The following is a 21,455-nucleotide window of genomic DNA, read 5'->3' on the forward strand; positions in this document are numbered from 1 at the left end:
TATCTAACATGTTCGATTCGAGTATTAGATGCATGGAAACAACATAAGGACAATGCTATATTAATGATATGAAGTCGCTCACTTTACAATTTGCCGTTGGATACACGACATACAGTAATGTGAAGGTAATATAATTAAGAGTACTATTAATCTGTTTCATTGTCAAGTGTATTTATTCCTTTTGAAAACTTTATAATTCTTCGGGAAAAAGACACTTCGTCCTCTGAAGATTTCGTTTAGTGTCACTTTATAGTTTATTCACTAACATTTCTTTTGTGTCATTTTGACCATTCATGAATTTAAATTGTACTCGTTGTGGCCATTTGAGATGACAAGAAGGTCAAATTGGATGAAAACTGTTGACTGTGCAATCTGATAGGGGGCGAAATCATCTTTCTTCAAAATGGAAATTCTACCATATAACGGCTGAACCTTTAGTCGGCCAAAAACTTTTCGCACTTGGAGAATAGTGTTTTAAATAATTGGGAAAAGTTTTCGCACTTTGTAGGATTGCGTGCCACCGCTGGATGATAGAATTTCCAACGGCAATCAATCCAACTTCGCCATCATTTGCTCAGCCAGCTGGAGAAACATTATTTTTGCTCGGGCTTTTCCTATCGACCTTCACCAACCCAGCTAAAGGGGAAGCAGAAGCTGCTTGTAGGGCTATCCAATGTGCTCAATCCCTTCAACTCAGCCACCTGCTTCTTTCTGGAGATGCCGGGGATGTCCTTGATTGCTTGAATTCACTTTTCAGCCCCCTTCCTTCGGGCACGATGTCCATTTTCATTGACATGTTTGCTGATCTATCCCCTTTTACGTCTTGAACTGCTACGTATATATCTAGGCTGAAAAACTTTGTATTGCCCATAACCTTGCTCATCGGGCCTCATTTTGTAATCTCAACGGACCTAATGCCATTTCCTCCATCCCACCTTCCGCCTTTGTAAAGGACAAGGAGATGTAGACTGGCTTGTCGAGCTTTTGTTCTCTACTTAATAAATGCTCTTTTCAAGCCAAAAAAAAAAAGTGAGGACAGCGAGAAGCAGATCATATATATATGAGACATGGTCATCTCAATTTCTCTCTCTCTGTTTTTTTTTTTTTTAATTATCAGAAGAAAAAGAAACAAGGATTTGGATTTGTGTGCTGGATCAGAATGCATGGATTACAGGAGAAGTGAAGATTGAACTGCGATCAGCACCTTCAACATGTCTCCCGTATCCTGCAAAAAAAAAAAAAAAGGATGCATGGATTACAGGAGAAGTGAAGATTGAACTGCTATCAGCACCTTCAACATGTCTCCCGTATCCTGCAAAAAAAAAAAAAAAGATGAAGTACAGAGAATTCTCTACCTAAATTATTGCCAAAAACATGTTTGATACAGCAGAAAAGGATGAATGGAACAGAATCGTATTAAAAAAATATGATGTTTTAGATATAGCTAGCAATGCAATTCTATTCCTTCAAACCAAAAAAGCTCAGATGTATTGATTTATACCAAAGAGGGAAAAAAGAAAAAAAAAGATGGACGATAGGAGCGAATTAGAAAGAGTACATATGGATGCTGTTGCAGCTTTTAAGAATGTCTCCGGGATGATATAGTATGCGAAGCCTTTCTTTTTTCCTTTTTTTCCTTTTTCTTCTTTTTATCTTTTTCATAGGCTATTATAAACTTTAGATATGGGGATGGGCAGAAAGAAGACAGCATCTCCCTCTCATTTATAGGATGAGAAAAATGAGTTGGTGAGTTTAAAGATGTCAGCTGACTTTTCATCCCATTTTCATAGTTGTCTATTTTTCTCTTGAATGTTCTCGATTCTATTGTTCGTCCCGCGGTTATGTCAAGATTGATTTCGAGGTACGAGTAAAAGTGAAATGTACTTTCCGTTAAATTAACTATCAGATTAACTACGTCAATACTTTCTGTTAAACTAATTATCACATTTCTCGACAAATGATATACTGGTTATACAATATGTAATTATATGTTCGATTCAAGTATCGATCAGATGCGTGAAAACAACATGAGAAGAATGCTATATTAATGGTATATGGAAGTATCTCACTTTATAACTTGCAGCTGGACCCACGGCATAAGTATTGTGAAGGCAATATAATACTATTAACCTATTTCACTGTCGACTCTGTATTTATTCGTTTTAAAAACTTTCGGGAAAAAAACACTTCGTCCTCTGATGTTTTCCTTTGGTGTCACTTTATTCAGTACTATCATTTATTTTGTGTCATTTTGGCCATTCATGAATTTAAATTGTGTTCGTTATGGCCATTTGAGCTGACAGCAAGGTCAAATTGCATGGAAACTGTCGACAGGGCAATCTGATAGGGGGCGAGATCATCTTTCAGAGCGGAACTTCTACCATACAGCGGCTGAACCTTCAGTCAGCCGAGTGCAAAATCTTTTCGCACTTGGAGAATAGCGTCTTGAATAAGTGCGAAAAGTTTCGCATAAGTTTCTTACAATTGCAAAAAGTATTCATACTAAAAGAATAACAAGAGATTTTGTTAGTATGGCACATTGTTATTCTAGTGTAAAAACGCTTCATACAAAAGAAAATGCTATGTACAGTATTTTAATAAAAAAGAAAGGAATATTTTTTATTAATTGTTAAGGAAATAATTTGCATATATCTTATCTCGAAAATATTATTAGACTATAATAAAATTTTGAAATATGTACAATATAATATTTTTGGCTAATTTCAGGTTAAGAATGAATGGTATTTCTTATTACGTTTTCTTAACTCATAATATAAAATCCTATTAAAAGTGATGATATATATATATGAGGATATATCTCCTACTTAATTAAACGCCAATAATTTGAAAATGAATTAGCATCAACAACAAAGGGATTGGTTTAAACAGTATCATATGCATGGCGTAACAAAACCAAATTTAGATGAAAATTGGTTTACTTTAGTACCTAATTGATTAAACACTCTATATACAACTTTTTTTTTTCTACGATGAAATATATATGAAATTAAATGAGGTAAAAGATGAAGTTAAAAAAATGAGGCATTTAAATCAGCCACAATCTCTAGAACCATGGATATATAATATTTTTCTTCACCAAAATAGTTAAAAGATTTATTTATCAGTTCGTATTCATTTAGTATATATAATAACAAAAATCCTCGAGCCAGCATATTACGCCACCACCACATCAAAAATAAAACTGACTTCTCTCACTGTGCCACGTCATTGATTCTCATGGTGCTATATCTACATGTTGTATTTTCAAAATTTTAAAATTTTTAATGATATAATTTCAGTATGTAATTCCCTATTGAAATAGAGTTTCTACTATTATTTTAAATATATCAAGTGTCTATTTTAAGAAAGTTTTGTTTGATAAATAATTCTCATATATATTGCTTGAATGTGCTATATATATTAATAATATATGGTTGATAAATACTCATATACGTAAATCCATTTATGAATTTGTTTGAATGTGCTATATATATTAATAATATCTAGTTGATAAATACTTATATACGTAAATCGATTTATGAATGTGTGAATATATGTAGTTGCGAGATGTTTATGTAAGTATGTATCTTCTATTTAATTACCTTAATTTATTCATGAATATATTAATATACTAGCTCTTTTGCCCGTGCGCTGCACGAATTCGTGTGATATCTCTATATATCATATTTATTATAATTATTTACATTTTGAAACATCAATTTTATTATACAAAATAATAATAATTTTAATTATTAACTTTAATATTCAAATAATAATTTTTAATAAAAATTAGAGTAAGCTAATTATTACAATGATAATTTCAAACTAATATTTCATTTAATATGCATCACATTTTTAAATTACTTGTTAATACAGATTTGTCATATGGAACATTGTTTACAACATCCTTATTTTTATTTTTCTCAGTTGATAGCATTATGTTATAAATTTTTACTTTTACAGGATCATATTTTTTTAGAAATTTTAAATATGATGGATTTTTTTGTAGTTTTTATATCATTATTTTATTTATATGTTCGTTTTAACATACCTATATTCTTATAACAATTATCCTCAATTAAAAAAAATATATTTACTTTTTAACACAATAGAATATGCTCAATGTTAATTTCAAGTTTCATTCATTAATCAATTAATAAAATTTGATAATCTTTAATGGTCCTATGAGTTTGCACTTTTTTGACATTGAGTCCGATAAATTTCATTTTGGCTTTTTCAGTTCTAAACTTTTGCTCTGATAGACACTTATGGTCTAAATCGTGACTGATCGTTAACCATTGTTGACGTGGACATAAACGATGTTAAATTTTTTCCACTTGTATTTAAAATGTCTACGTGAAAATTAAAAGAATTACATCAATGATCCTAAAAGTTTTTCATTTTTGGAACTTGAATCCCATAAGATTAACCAAAATTAAATAAAAAGTAGAAGAATTCAAAAATAATTTTCTTTTAAATTTTAAAAAATTTGAAAAGGATTTTAAAGAAAAATTAAAAGTTTTGAATAATTATATAATTAATTAAATTTACATAAAATTTTGAAAATTTTTTAGAAACAAGAAAATAAAGAAAAAATTCAAAAAATGAAAATAAAAATTCAAAAAAATTACAGAAAGTTCATAAAAAATTTTAAAAGATTCATAAAAATTAAATAAAAGATAAAAAGCTAGGAAAATAATAAAATGTCAAACTTGTCGAAGAATTAGAAGGGGTTGGGTAATTACCAAGACATCGAGTAGGGCGAGGTTGTCGGAGGTTCTGGCCGGAAGGGTTCCCCTTTCTGATTCCTCCCCCCCACCCCAACTTTTTAATTTTTAGAATTTTCTATAAATTTAATTTATTTAATTTAATGTGGTTTTTCTTCTATTTTTATAAAAAAAAAAATTACAAAAAATTAATTTTAAATTAATTTATAAAAATTAAATATTTAAATAAAAATATATTAAAAAGAATTTTACAGGGTTAAGTTCACATAATCGTCCGTTAACTGCCGGTACGCAATTGACCGAAACTGTTACTTTTTGAAATGACTTAAGACTGTTTTTTTCAAAATTGAACTTATAGGACTTAAGTTCAATAAATGAAAAATTTTTAGGACCGTTGCTACTATTCTTGTAATTTTCACATAAGTATTTTAAATATAGGTTAAAAAGATTTAACGCCGTTTATATTCATGTCAGCACCACTTAATGGTTAGTCACGATTTAGACCGTAAGTTTCTAATGAACCAAACATTTAGGATTGCAAAAGCCAAAATGAAACTTATAAGACTTGATGTCAAAAAATGACATAATTATAGGACCACTTTTGTAATTCTCTCAATATTTATTTATTTTGTGCTTAATTGTCACTTATTTTTTAAAGGGTCAATTTCACTGTACAATATGATATTTTGAAAATTTTCACTACACAGCACATATCATCATAATTTCATCAAATCGCATAATATTTTGAAATTTTTTCACTGAATAGCACGAAACGAAATAATTTTATCTATGGCACAAAATTTTAAAAATTTCAGTAGCATAACATGATATTAGTTTTCCGTCAATGACCTAACAAATATCTAATAGAGCTGTGTATGGCTAGGATGAACAAGGGTGGGCCAACAACGTTGGCCACGTTAGATCTTCATTAGGTCATTGACGGAAAACTAACGTCGTGGTATGCCATGAAAATATTTTGAAATTTTGTGCCATAAGGTGAAATTATTGCGTTTGCGTTATGCCGTGCAAAAATTTCAAAATATCATGCAATTTGGTGAAATTGTGACAATATATCATGCTAAGTGGTGAAAAATTTTAAAATATAATGTTGTACAGTGAAATTAACCCATTTTTTAAATTGAGTTTTTTTAATAAGTTGATAAAATATTGAATTTTCATAATTGTGCTTCACTTGACTAAATCAATTCTCTTAATTTTTTTATATATTACTTTAATAATTTTCTTCTATTAATAAAAGAGCATTTATTACTATACGAGTCGATTTTACTTATAGATATGGATGTAGCTGAGAGATGCTTATGTGAGGATATATCTTCAACTTAATTATGTTATTAGTTGGAAATTAATTTGCATCAACAAAACAAAATCAGTTTTAAAGGTAACATATAAATGGGGTAACAAACCTGAATTTAAAAGAAAATTTGTCTACTTAATAACTCTATATACAACATTTTTTTCTTCAATGAAAATATATACGAAGTTAAATAAGATAAAAACTACAGTTAAATGAGTATATCAAATACACGAAGTTAAAAGGAAAAAAGAAAAAAGAAAAAGACATTTAAATGAATCATATTCTCTAGACCCACTTATAATATTTCTCCCCACAAAATAAGTTAAAAGATTTATTTTTCAGTTCTTGTATAACACACGGGTATCCATCTAGTATATATATATATATATTAACAAACTCGTAAGCTGGCATAATCACCGCCAACTCTTCAAATTAAAACCACATTTTCTCACGTTTCTACGCCATCCAAATTCTAAGCTCTTTCATGCCAGCCGCCATATCAGCATTTTAGGCTTCATTTGGTTTTCAAATCTAAATTTTACTCAACTCAGCTCAACCTTATTTTTCTCTCGATTCAATAATACAATCATTATATTTTTTTATCTTTTTCTCTAATTAATAATAAATTTTCTCACATGTTTTTTTTAATCAATTTTTTAATCAATTTTTTAATAATAAATTCTCAATCTACTTTCACACCTATATATACATATCAATTTTTTAATAATAAATTTTCTATATACTTTCACATCTATATATACTTACACACACACACACATATATATATATATATATATATATATTCTTACACATTAATATATTTGACAACACTTGTAATCATTCCACAAAATTAAGTTGAGTTGGATCATTATCTAACTTGAAAACCAAACGCAAGCTTAGGTTGTTTAAAATTTTAGAACTTATTATGTTTTAATTTCAATATATAATTTTCTATTAAAAAGATGTCCGACTATTATTATACATGATATATTTTTTAGATGATAGCTTAAATATATCAGTCATTTATCTTAAGAAAGTTTTATTTGATAAATAATTCTCATATACGGGGTAACAAAATCGAATTTAAACGAAAATTAGTCTACTTAATTACCTAATTGATATTGAACTCTCTATATGCGAACTTTTTCTTTAATGAAGATATATATACAAAGTTATGATTTCTATTTCATAGTATTAAGTTTACATGCCACCTTTGTAACCGAAAAATAAATGTGGTAAAAGATGAAGTTATACGAGTATATCAAACACATAAAATTAAAAATATATATATTTATTTAAATGAGAAAACCATAGATTAATAATAAACTTTTTCACCAAAATAGTTAGAAGATTTATTTGTCAGTTTCAGTGCAACTCACATATATTCATCTAGTTTACTATGTAGGTGCAAAATAAAATTCCCAAGTTTTAGCGACCCCCGACGTCGATACTACTGCAATACTACATTGGAGATTGTACAGTATGGATCAGTAACAAGGACTTTCTAGTCTTCTGAACTCCCGTAATTGATGTCCAATGCCACCTAGCTAGTCCAGTAGCTTTCGTTGCCTCATATCAGAAGAAATCGATGTGATCTCGACACGGCTAAGGGCCACCAACAAATATATGCAACTAAGGGACTAAAATGTAATAATGTAACTAAATTGAAAATCATTATTAGACACAGCTAATCGCAGCCACCCATAACAGATCCAGACGGCCCTCTCTAGCCCAGGCCAGGGCTGGTGCCCGGCATTTCTCTTCCCCTCCTTCTCTCCCCCAGTGAACTTTTGGCCCCCTAAACGACTCTCCCGCTTGGCACCGCTGCACACAGCCATCTCTCTGCCGTGTCTCCAATGCGCTCCACCACCTCGCCGCTGCCCTTAGAGCCCTACCTCTATCAAATGCTTATATTGCAGGCTTACCGAACTTAGTTCCTCTAATTAAGTTTAATCATCCAGAACATGTATCAAGTGGATCCAGTTTCAACTATCTTCAGTGCACCAAAGTCCTTTCAAAATGCCTACGAAATGATGCGTATTGAAAGATTTATATATGTCAAGTAACTCTCGGTATCGTATCAAATTTGAAATTTATGAATTTTCCGTAAGGCCACATAAGGTGAATCGATATATGGGGTTGTCGATCAACAACTAAAAAAAAAAAAAACACAAACCAGATCTTACAACTCGATTAAAATCCCGCTTCCTCCCACACATGATCATACATCTCTCGGTCATCTATTCCTGTTGGTTTGAAAATTGTTTTTCAAAAAAGGTTCACTATTTAATGGATACATTTTCAGTACTATAAAATTTATCTTTCTGAAGTTTTTAAGCTAGGTTTCAGCGCGCTAGAGGGGGAATGAAAGGTGAATTCAGGCAATCAAGGACATCCTCGGCATCTCCAGAAAGAAGCAGGTGGCTTAGTTGAAGGGATTGAGCACATTGAATAGCCCTGCAACCAGCTACTTCTTCCCCTTCAGCAGGATCGGTGGAGGTAAATATGAAAAGCCCGAGCAAAAGAACGTTGCTCCAGCTGGCTGAGCAAATGATGGCGAAGTTGGATCGATTGCTATTGGTAGCCCCATCAAAAGAGAAAGCCAGCTTATGCAAAGGATCAGGACCAGTTGGAGTAGCAGCAGCAGCTTGCGAGGAGTTGGAGCAGCTTTGCGAGATGCTCAAATTCTTTCAAAGTTGCCATAACTAATCCATGCGGATCGAAGCTTGGAGCAGGAACTTGTGCCCAATATCTTTGGGAATATTCGATGATCTGTCAATTCCTGTGATAAGCTTAAACCAACGAGACTTCTCCCATATCCAGCAAAATATAAGATGAAATACAAAGAATTCTCTACCTAAGTTATTACCAAAAACTTGTTTGGTACGACGGAGTAGAAAGAGAAATGGAGCAGAATCGTATCATAAAATATGATTGTTTTTTTTTTCGCTGAATAAAAGGCCGGGAGGAGGAGATCAGCGTAGCAACCCTCCTCTGGAGACCAGAGGGGCTCCACAACCGCCATGGAATGTTCCATTCGTCCGAATGAGTAAATGGATCGGTGAGACATAGCCCACCTAGGTCATTATGACCCATACCAAAGTGTACAGTGGACTAGAACAGTTTCCCTAAGATAGAGGACAATGGTTTATTAACACAAACGCTTTCGTGTTTAAGTCGAGTTTCGATCCATTGATGTCCCCTTTGGAAGACAAAATTCGTTACCAACTGGGCTACCATCTTGGTGGTATAAAATATGATTGTTTTATATATAGCTAGTGGTGCAATTTTATTCCTTCATACCGAACATATGCACATATGTATTGGTTTATTCCAAAGAGAAAAGAACAAAAGGTGGAAGATCTTTTTTATTTTTTATTTTTTCCTTAGGCGATCGTTAACTTTAGAGAGGGATGTGCATAGGGATGGACAAACAGAAGACAACGGCTATCTCTTTTCCTTTTTCTTTTTTTTTTCTTTTTTTTTATTGATCGAAAGAAGGCAGCAGCTCAATCACATATCACATGTATAGGCTTGATAAAAAATGAGTTGGCGAGTTTTAGCTGGCAAGTGACTTTTTTATGAGGAATTATTGGGTGATCTTACATCGCCACGTGACGTGAGGAAACATCAATTAAAATGTATGAAACTAAGAATTTGATGCTATTCACTCGAATAATTGCCATAATTATTTTTTATTATAGAATTTTTATTGGCTCTTTTTCGCCACGTCATTTGAGGTATAATCGTCTAAAATTTTCTTTATTTTTATAGTTGTCCAATTTTTCTTGAAATTAAGTTCTCGATTCCGTTGTGCCTCCCCGCGGTTCCGCCAAAATTGATTTGGAGGCATGTCAGTACGAGTAAAACTGAAACGTACTTTCTGTTAAATTAATATCAAATTTCTTTCTCGACAACGATATATTGGTTATACAATTCTACATGTACAATATCTAATATGTTCCATACAAATATCAGATGCTTGAAAACAACACACAAGGACAATGCTATATATATTCGTGTGTATATATCTATATATCTATATATATTTATTTTTTTTTGTTTTTGCCGACACAATCTAAGAGACCAATCTGGCAACTTATCAAGCCCATCCACCGGCCCAAAATGCTGAAGCCCAAGTTCCTAGTAATCCCATAAGTTGGTCTTTATAAACCACTTCACTGACTCCTTCTTTTATCAATGTGGAAATTTGCGGTGTTACAATATCCCCACTCAAAAATTTGACATCGTCGTCAAGCTATTCAAACAAATCATATCTAGGCCAGCACATTTTACCAGGTAGGCGGGATTTCAGAGGTGACTCATATGGTTCAAGAGGTGGCTCCCACCTAGTCTGTCAGGTGTAGCACCTTGTTCGCATAACACTTAGTTCTCACACTTTCGGCTGAGGCACTGCTCTAATACCACTCATAACGACCCGACCCTATTTACAGACTGATCTAACAACTTGTTAAGTCCAACAATTGGCCCAAAATGCTTAATCCCAAGTTCCTAATAATCCCATAGGTTGATCTCTATAAACCACTTCACTAATTCCTTCTCCCATTATGGTATCCGAAAGTTCGATTGGGATCTGACTAATCCAGTCAAGCCGGATTGACCCACTAAAAAAATAAAACTCTCGCAGCATGAATTTTCTGCTTTCGCATGGACTCAAACTCGAGATCTTATTTAAGTGAAATAAGTACCGAACTGTTTGAACCAATTCACGTTAGTAAGGGCAATGCTTTATTAATGGTATGGAAATAGCGGACTTTACAATTTGCCGCTGGACACCGGCACGGCATAGAGTAGCGCGAAGGAGATATAATCAAGAGTACTGTTAACCTACTTCACTGTCGAGTCTGTATTTACTCCTTTTAATTAGAGCTTTATAATTCTTCTGGAAAAAGACACTTTGTCCTCTGAAGTTTTTGTTTAGTGTCACTTTACTCACTTATATTTCTTTTGTGTCATTTTGCCCATTCATGAATTTAAATTGTGCTCATTTTGGCCATTTGAGATGACAGCAAGGTCAAATTGGATGGAAACTGCCGACTGTGCAATCTGATAGGAGGCGTAATGACCTTTTTATAGGATGGAAATTCTACGGTACAGCAGCTGAACCTTCAATCAGCCGAGTGTTAAAACTTTTCGCCCTTGGAGAATAGCATTTTGAATAAGTGCGAAAAGTTTCTCATAAATTTTCTTGCGCAAAAAGAAAACATAGAGTTCCGTACAAGTGCAAAAAGTTTTCGTACTAAAAGAATAACGTTTCGTAAAAGAGAAAATGTTATGCACGAAATGTTAGTCATCTTGTAAATTACATATATACGCATATCTAAAATCTTACATAGCGTCTAAGAAGAAAATCGGAAGAAGGAAATCGGGCCACCATCCTGATCTCTGGTTTTGCAGGTTTGCTCAAGGCTTTGCCCGTGAGAATTGGAATCAAGCTCTCACGCGGACTGCTCATGTTCGAAGGTAAAATTTTCCATCTGTAACAATTATCCATTTTAGCCTCTTTAAAAGTTTGATTACTTCATTGATAATGTAGCTTGGACTGAAGGAGGAATTACTAGAGGGTTTGAATGAGCTTCCCAATTCAAACTACCCTAGTTCGGCCCCATGTTTAAAATAAAACTGGTAAATCGTTCCGACTTTGCCGCCTCAATCAACTCTGCTTTACTTTTACCACAAATATTTAATTTATTGGCAAGTTGATTACTCCTTTTGACAATCGTGTGAAATGGAGGGACATGAAAGGAACGGCCTGTGATAGTCCAAAAGAAAGCACCTAATCGCCCACCAATGCTCCGTCCTAATCATCTGCGATAATCAAAGTTTTCTTAAATCATATCACCGAACCTATCGTACATATGAGGTCCCCCAGAAAATTGATTTCATGTAGGAGGTTACTGGTTGCGTGCAATTAATCAAACTTGACTTATGATAGCCTTCATTTTCCACCGATCAAATAGCCAAAGTTCCTCACAAGAACATTGATAAATCAACCAGCCATGGTATCGATCTCTTCAGCTGTCTCATATCGTAGAATTAGATTGCTTGTCGATTCATTGCAATGCCCGACACCCGAAGGCAGCTTCAAATTGTAGCCTCGTGTTGACTATGGATTCTAAACTCCGGCTTTTCCTTTATCAGCTTCAAGCATACTCCCTCCTAGGCCAAGATTTGGTATCGGTTGGTTTACTGGAAGTTTATTGAATTCCATACTGTCACAGTTAAAATAACGAGTAGCAACCCATGGCTCTTAAATCGAATGGCAGGGTTCGACCAAATCAAAGCCTTTGCGTAATTCTGAAGGCCAAATGAACTGACCAGAGAATGGGAGAAATGTTTCAGTGGAGACTTTTCTCGTTCTTATGTATTTCTAAATAGCTGGCGATTTGATGCATTACATCAGTTTTAATTACAGAACAAGCTATAACACACAAAATACCATCGTTCAAATACGCACAGGCACAAAAATCACAGACCACTCTTGCTTATGTCTGGCCGACTACATCGGCACAGATTAACTTTGGCATCACAATACACAAGATAAGATTCACGATTTACGGAACATCAGTATGGATACATTCATAATATCACATGAGCTGGAACGTTCTTTAAAATCATAAGACCTATTCGAGGGATTGAGCTTCGTATGTTTATCTTGCAACAGCACCGTCATCCTTCTTTTTAAAGCGACTTGCTTCATCCTGTTCCTCATTCAACCACAACCCGGTCTCATCGCAGGGAAACAGGGTCAGCCTCGGGCAATTGATCTTCTGCAGGCACACAAGTTTCGGGAATGAGTCTCTCAGTTCGATCCAGTTCATCCTGAATTCGTTCAAGTACTTGAGACGGAGAATCTTCACCGTCCACTTGGGATCTCCATCTCCCTTTGGGTCCTTACAAAGACAATGGAGATTCCCTCCTCTAATATAGAGGGCATTCAAATTCCTGAGCTTCCCCGGACTAAGCCAGCCAGGTGGGTTCTCCAGAGGATAGCATTCAAGATCAAGCTTCTCGAGCCCATCCGGTAGCCCGAGATCTCGTGTAGTGCTTGTCCTCGCATCCTTGGAAGATGTCGACGAGAAAGACTTTCCTCCCCAAGATATTTTTAACTTCTTCAGGGCTCCCAATCTTTGAAGCCACCATCGTTCTTTTTGTTGAGGGAAGGATTTGCGCATGGTGACAATTCCCAACTTCCTCAGCTTTCTCAGTTTCACCAAATCATTGAGAGTACAAGAACTACCTTGTTTACGATCATTTATGACGAATCCCATCAGCACTTCAAGCTTCGAAAGAGACCCAATTCCCTTGGGAAGGCTATCGAGGAGGTAACACCCCGAAGCATCTAAGTTCGTGAGCTCCTTAAGCGAGGATATGCTATCAGGAAGGGACTCAAGATTGTGGCAGGCTCTAAGGTCAAGAATCTTTAGTTTATAGAGCTCCCCAATCGAACCGGGAAGTTCGAAGATTCTTGAGATCCCCTGTAGACTGAAGAACTTCAGGTGTTTCATCCCTCTCAGGCCCTTGAAGAACTCGGTTCCCTCGACCTCAATGTGGTGATTGGGCGAGCCCTTCCACCGCCCAAGCGAGAGAACGTTCACGTTCGTCATCCTCAAAAACCAATCCAACTTGAAGTCCAAGAAGGCCTCATTCACGTTGAATAGGGTATGCAGCTTATCGAAGTTTATGTCCGGGTTCTCCAAGGCATGTTGCCAGGATCCGTGTTCTGATTTCACCAGGCAGGCCCTGTGGGATTTCGAGAAGTCAGCTGTTGCGTAGCCCTTGGAGTCAAAGTCGAAGAAGTTGGCTTCCTTGGCAAGGTTGATCACCATAAAACGAACGATTGGGTGCATTCTATAGCTCTTAGCCCCCAACCGACGCTTCTTGACGATCGGTTGAATGAAGTCTTTTGCGGCCAGTTCCCCCAGGACATCACCAGCGGTGGTCTTTTGCTTCTTAACTGCGGGGTCTAGCAAACCTTCCCCAATCCACCAGTAGGACATGACCCGCTTCTTGATCACGGCTTGCTCCGGGAACACGGCAAAACAGAGGAGACAGAGCTTAAGCTGGAGATCAAGCGAGTGATAGACGGAGCAGAAGTCTCTGTATGCAGAGGACCAGAGCAAGTCAGGGCCAACTCGTGGTTTGGGCATGCCGCCGAACATGCTGTCAGCAACCATTTCATCCAACGCCTGCTCATACCTGCAACAGCAATGACATATATACAGAATCAATCAATCTTCAGCACACATCAACTTCGAGTTTCAGTTTCTTTATGAATTATGAGGGACTCCTAGCACAGTGATCCGTCACCTGTGAGCGTCGGAACTTGTTGATAGGATCCGATGGGAATATGGTATCTGAAGCTTGAGCCTGGAGATGATGTAAGTGACTAGAGAGAGCTTGATTTGCATCTCATGCAGCTGCAACACCGCACTACTGCCTCCGCCGCCACTGTCCAGGTCATCGGCTTGGGCCTGAGCCTTTTTGAGGCCCATGAAGGCATTATCAGTGCTGTACTGCACGAGTTCTCGGACCAGCCCGCCGACGCTGTCCTCGATCCTCTTCAGCCGGTCCAGCTCCTCCCTTATGTAGCTCAGGTCCCTGTGCAGCCGGTCAATCTGCTCACACAGCTGAGCCTCGTCCTTCAGAACATCCTGCTGGCCACTGTTGCTCTTGTTACTGCTGTTGCGGTGGCCATTTTTCTTGTGCTTGGTCTTGGCCTTGGGTCTATTCTTGCTCTTTAACCTGGGACTGTCAGTGGGATTCGAGGTGACTTGGGGGTCAAGTACTGCACTCTTCGAGCTGGTGGAGTCGGGAGCGGGGAGAGCAAGGGTAGTCTGTCGAGGGATGGAGCTCCGGAGGTCGGAGAAATGAGTGAGAAGGAAAGGGATGATCTGGTCATTGATGATCTCGACGGTAAGGATCTCGTTCGGCTTCAGGATAACCGAGAGATCATGATCAGAAGAAGCCATGCTTCTGCTTCTATGAAGAACTGAGGTCTCCTGGATTGATCAGGAAAACCCTAACACTCATTATGCAAAGCTCTCCACTTCCACTTCCTATTATTATATGGAAAAGAAAAAGAAAGACTTGGAACAGGAACTCCACTTCAATGTTCAGAATGATATGGAATTGACAACCATCATTTGTCTTGTTCCCTAACGGTAAGTTTGGTTTACCGGAATGAAATTGATACATAATAGAATAGATAGAGATTAGAATAGGTAGAGAAGAAAATTGAAATTCTGATGAAATTTTATTTATTTGGTTTGAGAAAATAACAAAATTGAAAACTGAAATTTTATATTTGATTGATCGAAATATGACGTGTTTCAAAGCCAAAAGACACATATAACCTTGATTTTAAATATTACAATAATATAAAAAAAACGAAAAAAAAAAGGCCATCGTTCATCTTCTTCTTCGAAGATGAACAATAGCAGGACAGCCATGGAAATTAGAAACGGAGAGAAGAAGCGTGTGATTCCCTTACCATGACCAAGGCGGTGGGAGGCAACCTACGAGCCCCATGGGTGAGATCGCCCTAGGCTCGCGAACCCGACCCCGAGGTCGTGAGCCACTGATCTAGGTGAACCCAAGCTCGGGAGCCATGGGCTTGTCTTTTTTTCTCTAGTTTGAGCTCTCATGATCCTCGCCTCAACCAAGCCAGTGCACGAGAACCATGGGTTGGGGCCAGGCCTGAGATCCCGACCCACCCGTGTCTCTCTCAAGTCCTGGGTAAAGGTCGGGCCTGAGATCGCGAGCCCCGGTTCACGGCCGAACCATATCCCACCCCGATCTCGGTCTCCTAGGTCGAATCTGGCTTCTCCGAGGTCAAGTCTGACTTCGTGACCTTGAGACCCATTGGGAATGATGGAAGCCGCCGTCGGAGGTGGAGTTGGAGAGGCAGCATCGACCGTGGTGATGAAGGGGCGGAGCAACGGTGTCGGTAGCAGTGGAGGAGCTGGGCTAAGGGCAAGATGGTGATTGTGCTCGTTTACTCCCAATGGAAATTGCTATGGAGGGTGATGAAGTGGGTAATGGCCATGCTCTCCCTATGGAGGATGAGAGGACCAATTCGAAATGCCATTCCTATTCCGGATGTAAACAAACATGGGAAATGTTATTCTTCGCGGAATAGATCCGGAAGGGATTGGCAATTACGGTCAACCAAACATCTCTTATGGAATTTACTATGCATTGTGCAACATAATTCCCGAGTTTTAGTGACCCCCGCATGGAGACTGGAGATTGTACCGTATGGATCAGTAACACGGACTTTCTAGTCTTCGGAACTCCCGTAATTGATGTCCATTAATGCCACCTACTCTAGTAGCTTTCGTTCCTGCATCGCATCAGAAGGAATCAATGCGATATAGACACGGCTAAGGGCTCCACCAACAAATATATGCTTAACTGAGGGACTAAACGGTAAATGTAACTAAATTGGGACAAGCATATATGGGAAAATCATTACTGGACACTTCTATTCACAACCACCCACAACAAATCCAGAATGGCCCTCTCTAGCGCAGGGGCTGAGGCCCGGCCTTTCTCTTCGTCTCCTTCACTCTCCCAATGAATTTTTGGCCTCCTAAATGACTCTCCCGCCTGGCACCGCATCACACGGCCCATCTCTCAGCCGTATCCCCACCGCACTCCACCACCTCGCCGCTGCCCCTAGAGCTGAACCTCTATCAAATGCTTATATTGTAGGCTTACTGAAATTTGTTCCTCTAATTAAGTTTTTCTTCTAGAACATGTACATATACTTATTTTTCCCTACATGATAAAGCTTTTGGATTTGGTTAGCTTTATGTTCAGTCTATGGCCCTTACGAAAAAGAAGAGTACTCATCCGACATAGGTGGGGAATCGAGGGGAGAAAAAGGAACTTTATTATAAGGACTTTATTCGTACGAGTGTCATGGTTAGGATACCCCCGATCCATAATAGCATATATCATCGTCTCCATATGCCGATGCCTGATGATCATCCATAGAAGATGGACCACAAATTGCAAAGGAAAGAGGGAAAGAAAGTGACAGTTGAATATGGGAAAAAGGAATTTAGCCCACTACAGTCTAAAGTTAATTGAAAAGTCTTCAATACCATTTGGTTTGAGGGAAAACATAAAGCTCGACTAATTACATAGTCACTACTTTTTTGAAATATAGAGGTCCCAAAAAGAACGACTTCATTTGTAAAGATCCAAATTCGAGTCACGATCAAGGTACACAAGAAAATTACCATCTATTGGGCCATGTCTTGTTTGGCAATTTTCGTTAAAATTAGTTAGGTGATATTCGCATGTTGCGCGATAACATTTTATCAATTTGCTCATAACTAATTGAAGATAATAACCATATGATGCCAATAAAAAATAAAATAAAATAAAATGTACGTACCGAGTAGAATTATCACTATAAATGGCGAATGAAAGATGATATTATAGTGTTATAAAAATGCAAACAACACCTACATATATAAATCAACCTTAAAGAGATAAAGGTGTAAGAAAAACTAAAGAAAATATAAGATATATGTAAAATGATTTTACGTCCACTATTTATAGGACATTTAGTAAGTTGAATTTAGAAAAATATTTCGTATCTTGATGAGTTATTGCAATTATCATAAAGACTTTAATTTTTTAAGAAGGCTCATAATTCTATCTATATATACAAATAATACGGATATATATCCGAAATTTATTGAATATGATACGAACAGAAATTGAAAAGCCAAATACACGATTCTTTCAATTAAGAATTAAATTCTCTTAATAGTTCAAAAGATGATTAACCACGAACTAAGGGTTTTAAAAAGAATGAGTCTCATAAGGTTTTTAAATATTATAATTGATGCAAACAGGAATATCTGAAACTAGTCAATTATGCTCGCACGTCATTAAGTAATTTCCAATACATCTCAAGCATTTGTATTTTTAAAAAAAAATTAACGAGTAGGACCTTAAAAATAATCTATGCATGCATTAATGAATGGATAAAATTAAAAATTTTATTGTCAAAACATGTTTGGCAGTAGTAAATGTATGCATTGATAAAGTTAGAAAATATTTTAAAGAAATTCAAAATATTCAAAATATATTAATCTAAGGAACTCAAAGGGACATCCAATCATGAGCTATGAGATTGTTCAAGAGGCTTATGTGGAAATCTCTCGTTGAACGAATCAATCGAGCAATCTCATGAGCCAATGTGGAAGTCTCTCGTTAAATGAATCGAGTAATTTCGTGAGAGTAGTTTGAATTAATATATAAAGATGCGGAATTAAGTTGTTGATGGGGAAGGAGGTTATATTGTCGAGTCTCATTAATCAATCCTTAACAAGTTACACAATTACTTCTGTACATTTCACACGGATTAGGTTTCGTTTAATTAGATCATACAGATGGCATATTCATAATTGATTCGATGTTGTAAACATGGTTTCAGATGACATACCATCAAATGAGTCGATCCAGCTTTGTAGCAGTGTTCGTGACTTGTTAACGTTCATCCACAGACACATTCATGTACTTTCAAGAAAATGAATATCGAATTGAAAAAGAACAAGAAAAAATCACTTTAACTAGTGATTGTACTCTTCGGGCTTTAGAATTTTCTTCCTGGCTTTGGCTGAATAGAACAAAACCTTTTCTTGGGCAGTAATTTACTTCGGTTTTGCTGTTACATCAAAGGGAATTTCCATTAGGCCCAAACTTTGATTTCCAGGAAACCCATCGATCTGGACAAGGAAATTAGAAAGGTCGACCACAAAGCTCGAAACGACTATTACAAAGCTCAAAAATGATGACTCGGATTGTTGAATAGGTTCAATTCATTTTTTGGTTCAGTTATATCGCCTTTTGTTGCGCCTGCATGGTTGGATTATTAAATACATATGACAAGGTTGGCAAGCCGATTTCAAAATTCCCACTAGACCTATAAGTGATTGAACTTATATCAAGCCAAAAGATTAAATTGATATGTGATGGTATCCAACTTTTTTATAAATCCAATGATTTCTTCTTATATTTTCGAAGTGGAATTCTAGGATCTTTAGAAGTCATATTTGCCGAAATTATGACTTATCATTCTGAAATTAAAATATGAAGGAAAAAATAAAAAAAGAACGAAGCTTAATATTTTTGGATAGAATAGTCATAAAATTTACATATTTGGAGGGCCCTTGACCTTGACCTTCCTCAGGAACAGAAAAATAATCCTCGTCAGGTGGTGAACAGACTGACTGACTAGCAACAAAGTCTTTGGTCATCACAACTAATTAATCAATTAAACCCTAAGATTGGACCGACGGAATAAAACATCATAGGCCCACCAAAATATAACTCCAACCACCATATCTCGCCCGAATGAGATGACCAAAACGCCCTCGGATCCATCATATCCGATCACAATCCCGGCCTGAGTGCAGCACGTGCGACGGGAGTGGCCTGGGCCCATGGGTTGATGGGCATGGGCCGGTGGTGGCCCGAGCTCATGGTGATGGGCCTCGTCACGTCAAGACCAGACGCTGCGGACGGCTGTGGGACACCCACGCGCTCGCATGACGGGCACATGGTGAGGGTGGTGGGTGGGGCCATCTGCATGTAGAACTGAGGGGAGAGCTTGAGGGCCCTCAGCTCCTGCACTTCTTTCTGCAGTCGCCGATTCTCCTCCGTCAGGTTCTCACAGCATCTCTTCAGGAACTCGCAGTCGATTTCTGTCTGCTTCAACTTGGTCCTGAAAGATCGTAAACACGCCGATCGATCGTCAGCATATATGTTTGGATAACGTACATTAAAAGCTATTCATCGTGTAAAATTTTCATCGAGCTTATAAGCGATAGTTAGCCTGATTGTCTTAATTAGTATATATTCGGGATTTTGTTATCAATTTTCCGATGTGAAATTAACAACTCTCGACATGGATCTCTTCTTACCTCGCCCTTCTGTTCTGGAACCACACTTCGACCTGTCTCGGTCTGAGTCCCAGCTGCTTGGCTAATGCTAACTTCTGCTTCTGCATCACGTAAATCGAATCGCAAAAAAGTCAGATCGATTTTCCGTATTCCGAACATGAAACTAGCTAGCAAGTAGTAGGAGTATCAGATCACTTACCGGGTTGAGGGTATTGTGCTCTCTGAAGCTCCCTTCTAGAACAGCTGACTGATCCTTGGAGAGCCGGAGTTTCTTCCTCGAGTTGTCCCCGTCCTCCTCATCACTGATGCCCCGAGATGAGGCCCTCTCGATCTCGTGCTCGTCAGTCCCCGCCGCTGGATCCAGCTCCCGCTCGCTCCGCTTTCCACTCACGCTCGATAACGTGCTGTTGGGCGAGGAGACCCCCGGCTCCTCCTCATCATCATCCCCACGGCCAGCCGCATTCGGCGATCTGTTCACGTCGATCCCCCAGAGAAACAGCGGGGCGCCACTCCTGTGGCACGAATCAGAGCTCCGGTGATCTGCATGCAGCATATACATCACACGAAATAAGCAAAAGTCGAATCACCGCAAGATGCCAAGATCTAATTCATCAGATCAAATGATCAAATGGAAGGCAGGAATCAGTCTTCCTCGCGAGACCGAGACCTGGGAAGCTTACCGAACTGCGAGAAGGCGTTGATCCACGGGATCTTCTGGTGATTGTTCGACGAAGGAAGAGAGCGTTGCTGATGATGATGGCTCTGAGAGAAGCTAGTCAAGCTCAGACTCAAGCCGAGATCTTCCTTCTCAGCTGCAATCATCTTGTTCTATCGTTCAGACAAGACGGTCCAAGCCCGGTCGGAAATGGATTAATCTCCGGCGACTGAAACCTTAGAGAGAGAAAGTGGGTTCGGGTTCAGATGTGGAGTGGCGGAGACGGGGAAGAGGTATATATATAGAGAGAACCGGGCGGTCTGAGCTTCCATATCATCACGCTTGTTGTCGGGAAGGAACTCGTTGTTTATTGCACTGTGCTTTCTATTTGCTCAGCGTCCGCTGCCTGATATTTTAAAAAATTTAATTGGCCTGTTCGAATTAGATCAATGCATAAAAAAAAAGTTTTTCGATCATGAATTTTCTTTATTCATAAAATATAAATCTGAAATCTTATTTAAAAGAATATATCCATCGCGAAGTATTGTATTTTGCTTTTGCTATATGTCTCCCATAAAATAATATCCACTAGTTGTAGGTCTTCTCGTCTAAATAAGAGGAAAAAAAAAGTCAGCAATAATCATTCGTGCAATGCTTCGCCCATGATACAATCGACATGAAGCATTCTCCACTCCCATACGATGAACATGAAGCCATCAAATGCACCAGGATGGGAGCATTTGACAAAGGGGGCCGGTTGTCGTACCGATGCAATAACTGATGTCGCTTTGTAGTGACCCCGGTGATCGATG

General features: G+C 37.5%; 2 protein-coding genes across 2 annotated transcripts; both read right to left on the reverse strand.

The window, feature by feature from the left end:
- Nucleotides 1-12,399: 12,399 nt before the first annotated feature.
- LOC116212220 (disease resistance RPP13-like protein 4) lies at nucleotides 12,400-16,257 on the reverse strand. Its single transcript, XM_031546789.1, has 3 exons — nucleotides 15,557-16,257; nucleotides 14,374-15,065; nucleotides 12,400-14,262 (listed from the first exon to the last, which is right to left on the reverse strand). The coding sequence occupies exons 1-3, from the start codon at nucleotides 15,557-15,559 to the stop codon at nucleotides 12,714-12,716; spliced, it is 2,244 nt and encodes a 747-aa protein (XP_031402649.1). The 5' UTR covers nucleotides 15,560-16,257; the 3' UTR covers nucleotides 12,400-12,713.
- Nucleotides 16,258-19,189: 2,932 nt separating this feature from the next.
- LOC116193078 (homeobox-leucine zipper protein HAT4-like) lies at nucleotides 19,190-20,961 on the reverse strand. The gene is made up of 4 exons (XM_031521831.1): nucleotides 20,669-20,961; nucleotides 20,188-20,528; nucleotides 20,010-20,089; nucleotides 19,190-19,810 (listed from the first exon to the last, which is right to left on the reverse strand). The coding sequence occupies exons 1-4, from the start codon at nucleotides 20,808-20,810 to the stop codon at nucleotides 19,480-19,482; spliced, it is 894 nt and encodes a 297-aa protein (XP_031377691.1). The 5' UTR covers nucleotides 20,811-20,961; the 3' UTR covers nucleotides 19,190-19,479.
- Nucleotides 20,962-21,455: the final 494 nt, after the last annotated feature.

The sequence above is a fragment of the Punica granatum genome, chromosome 1, assembly GCF_007655135.1.
Source record: "Punica granatum isolate Tunisia-2019 chromosome 1, ASM765513v2, whole genome shotgun sequence".
In the NCBI taxonomy this organism is placed as follows: Eukaryota; Viridiplantae; Streptophyta; class Magnoliopsida; order Myrtales; family Lythraceae; genus Punica; species Punica granatum.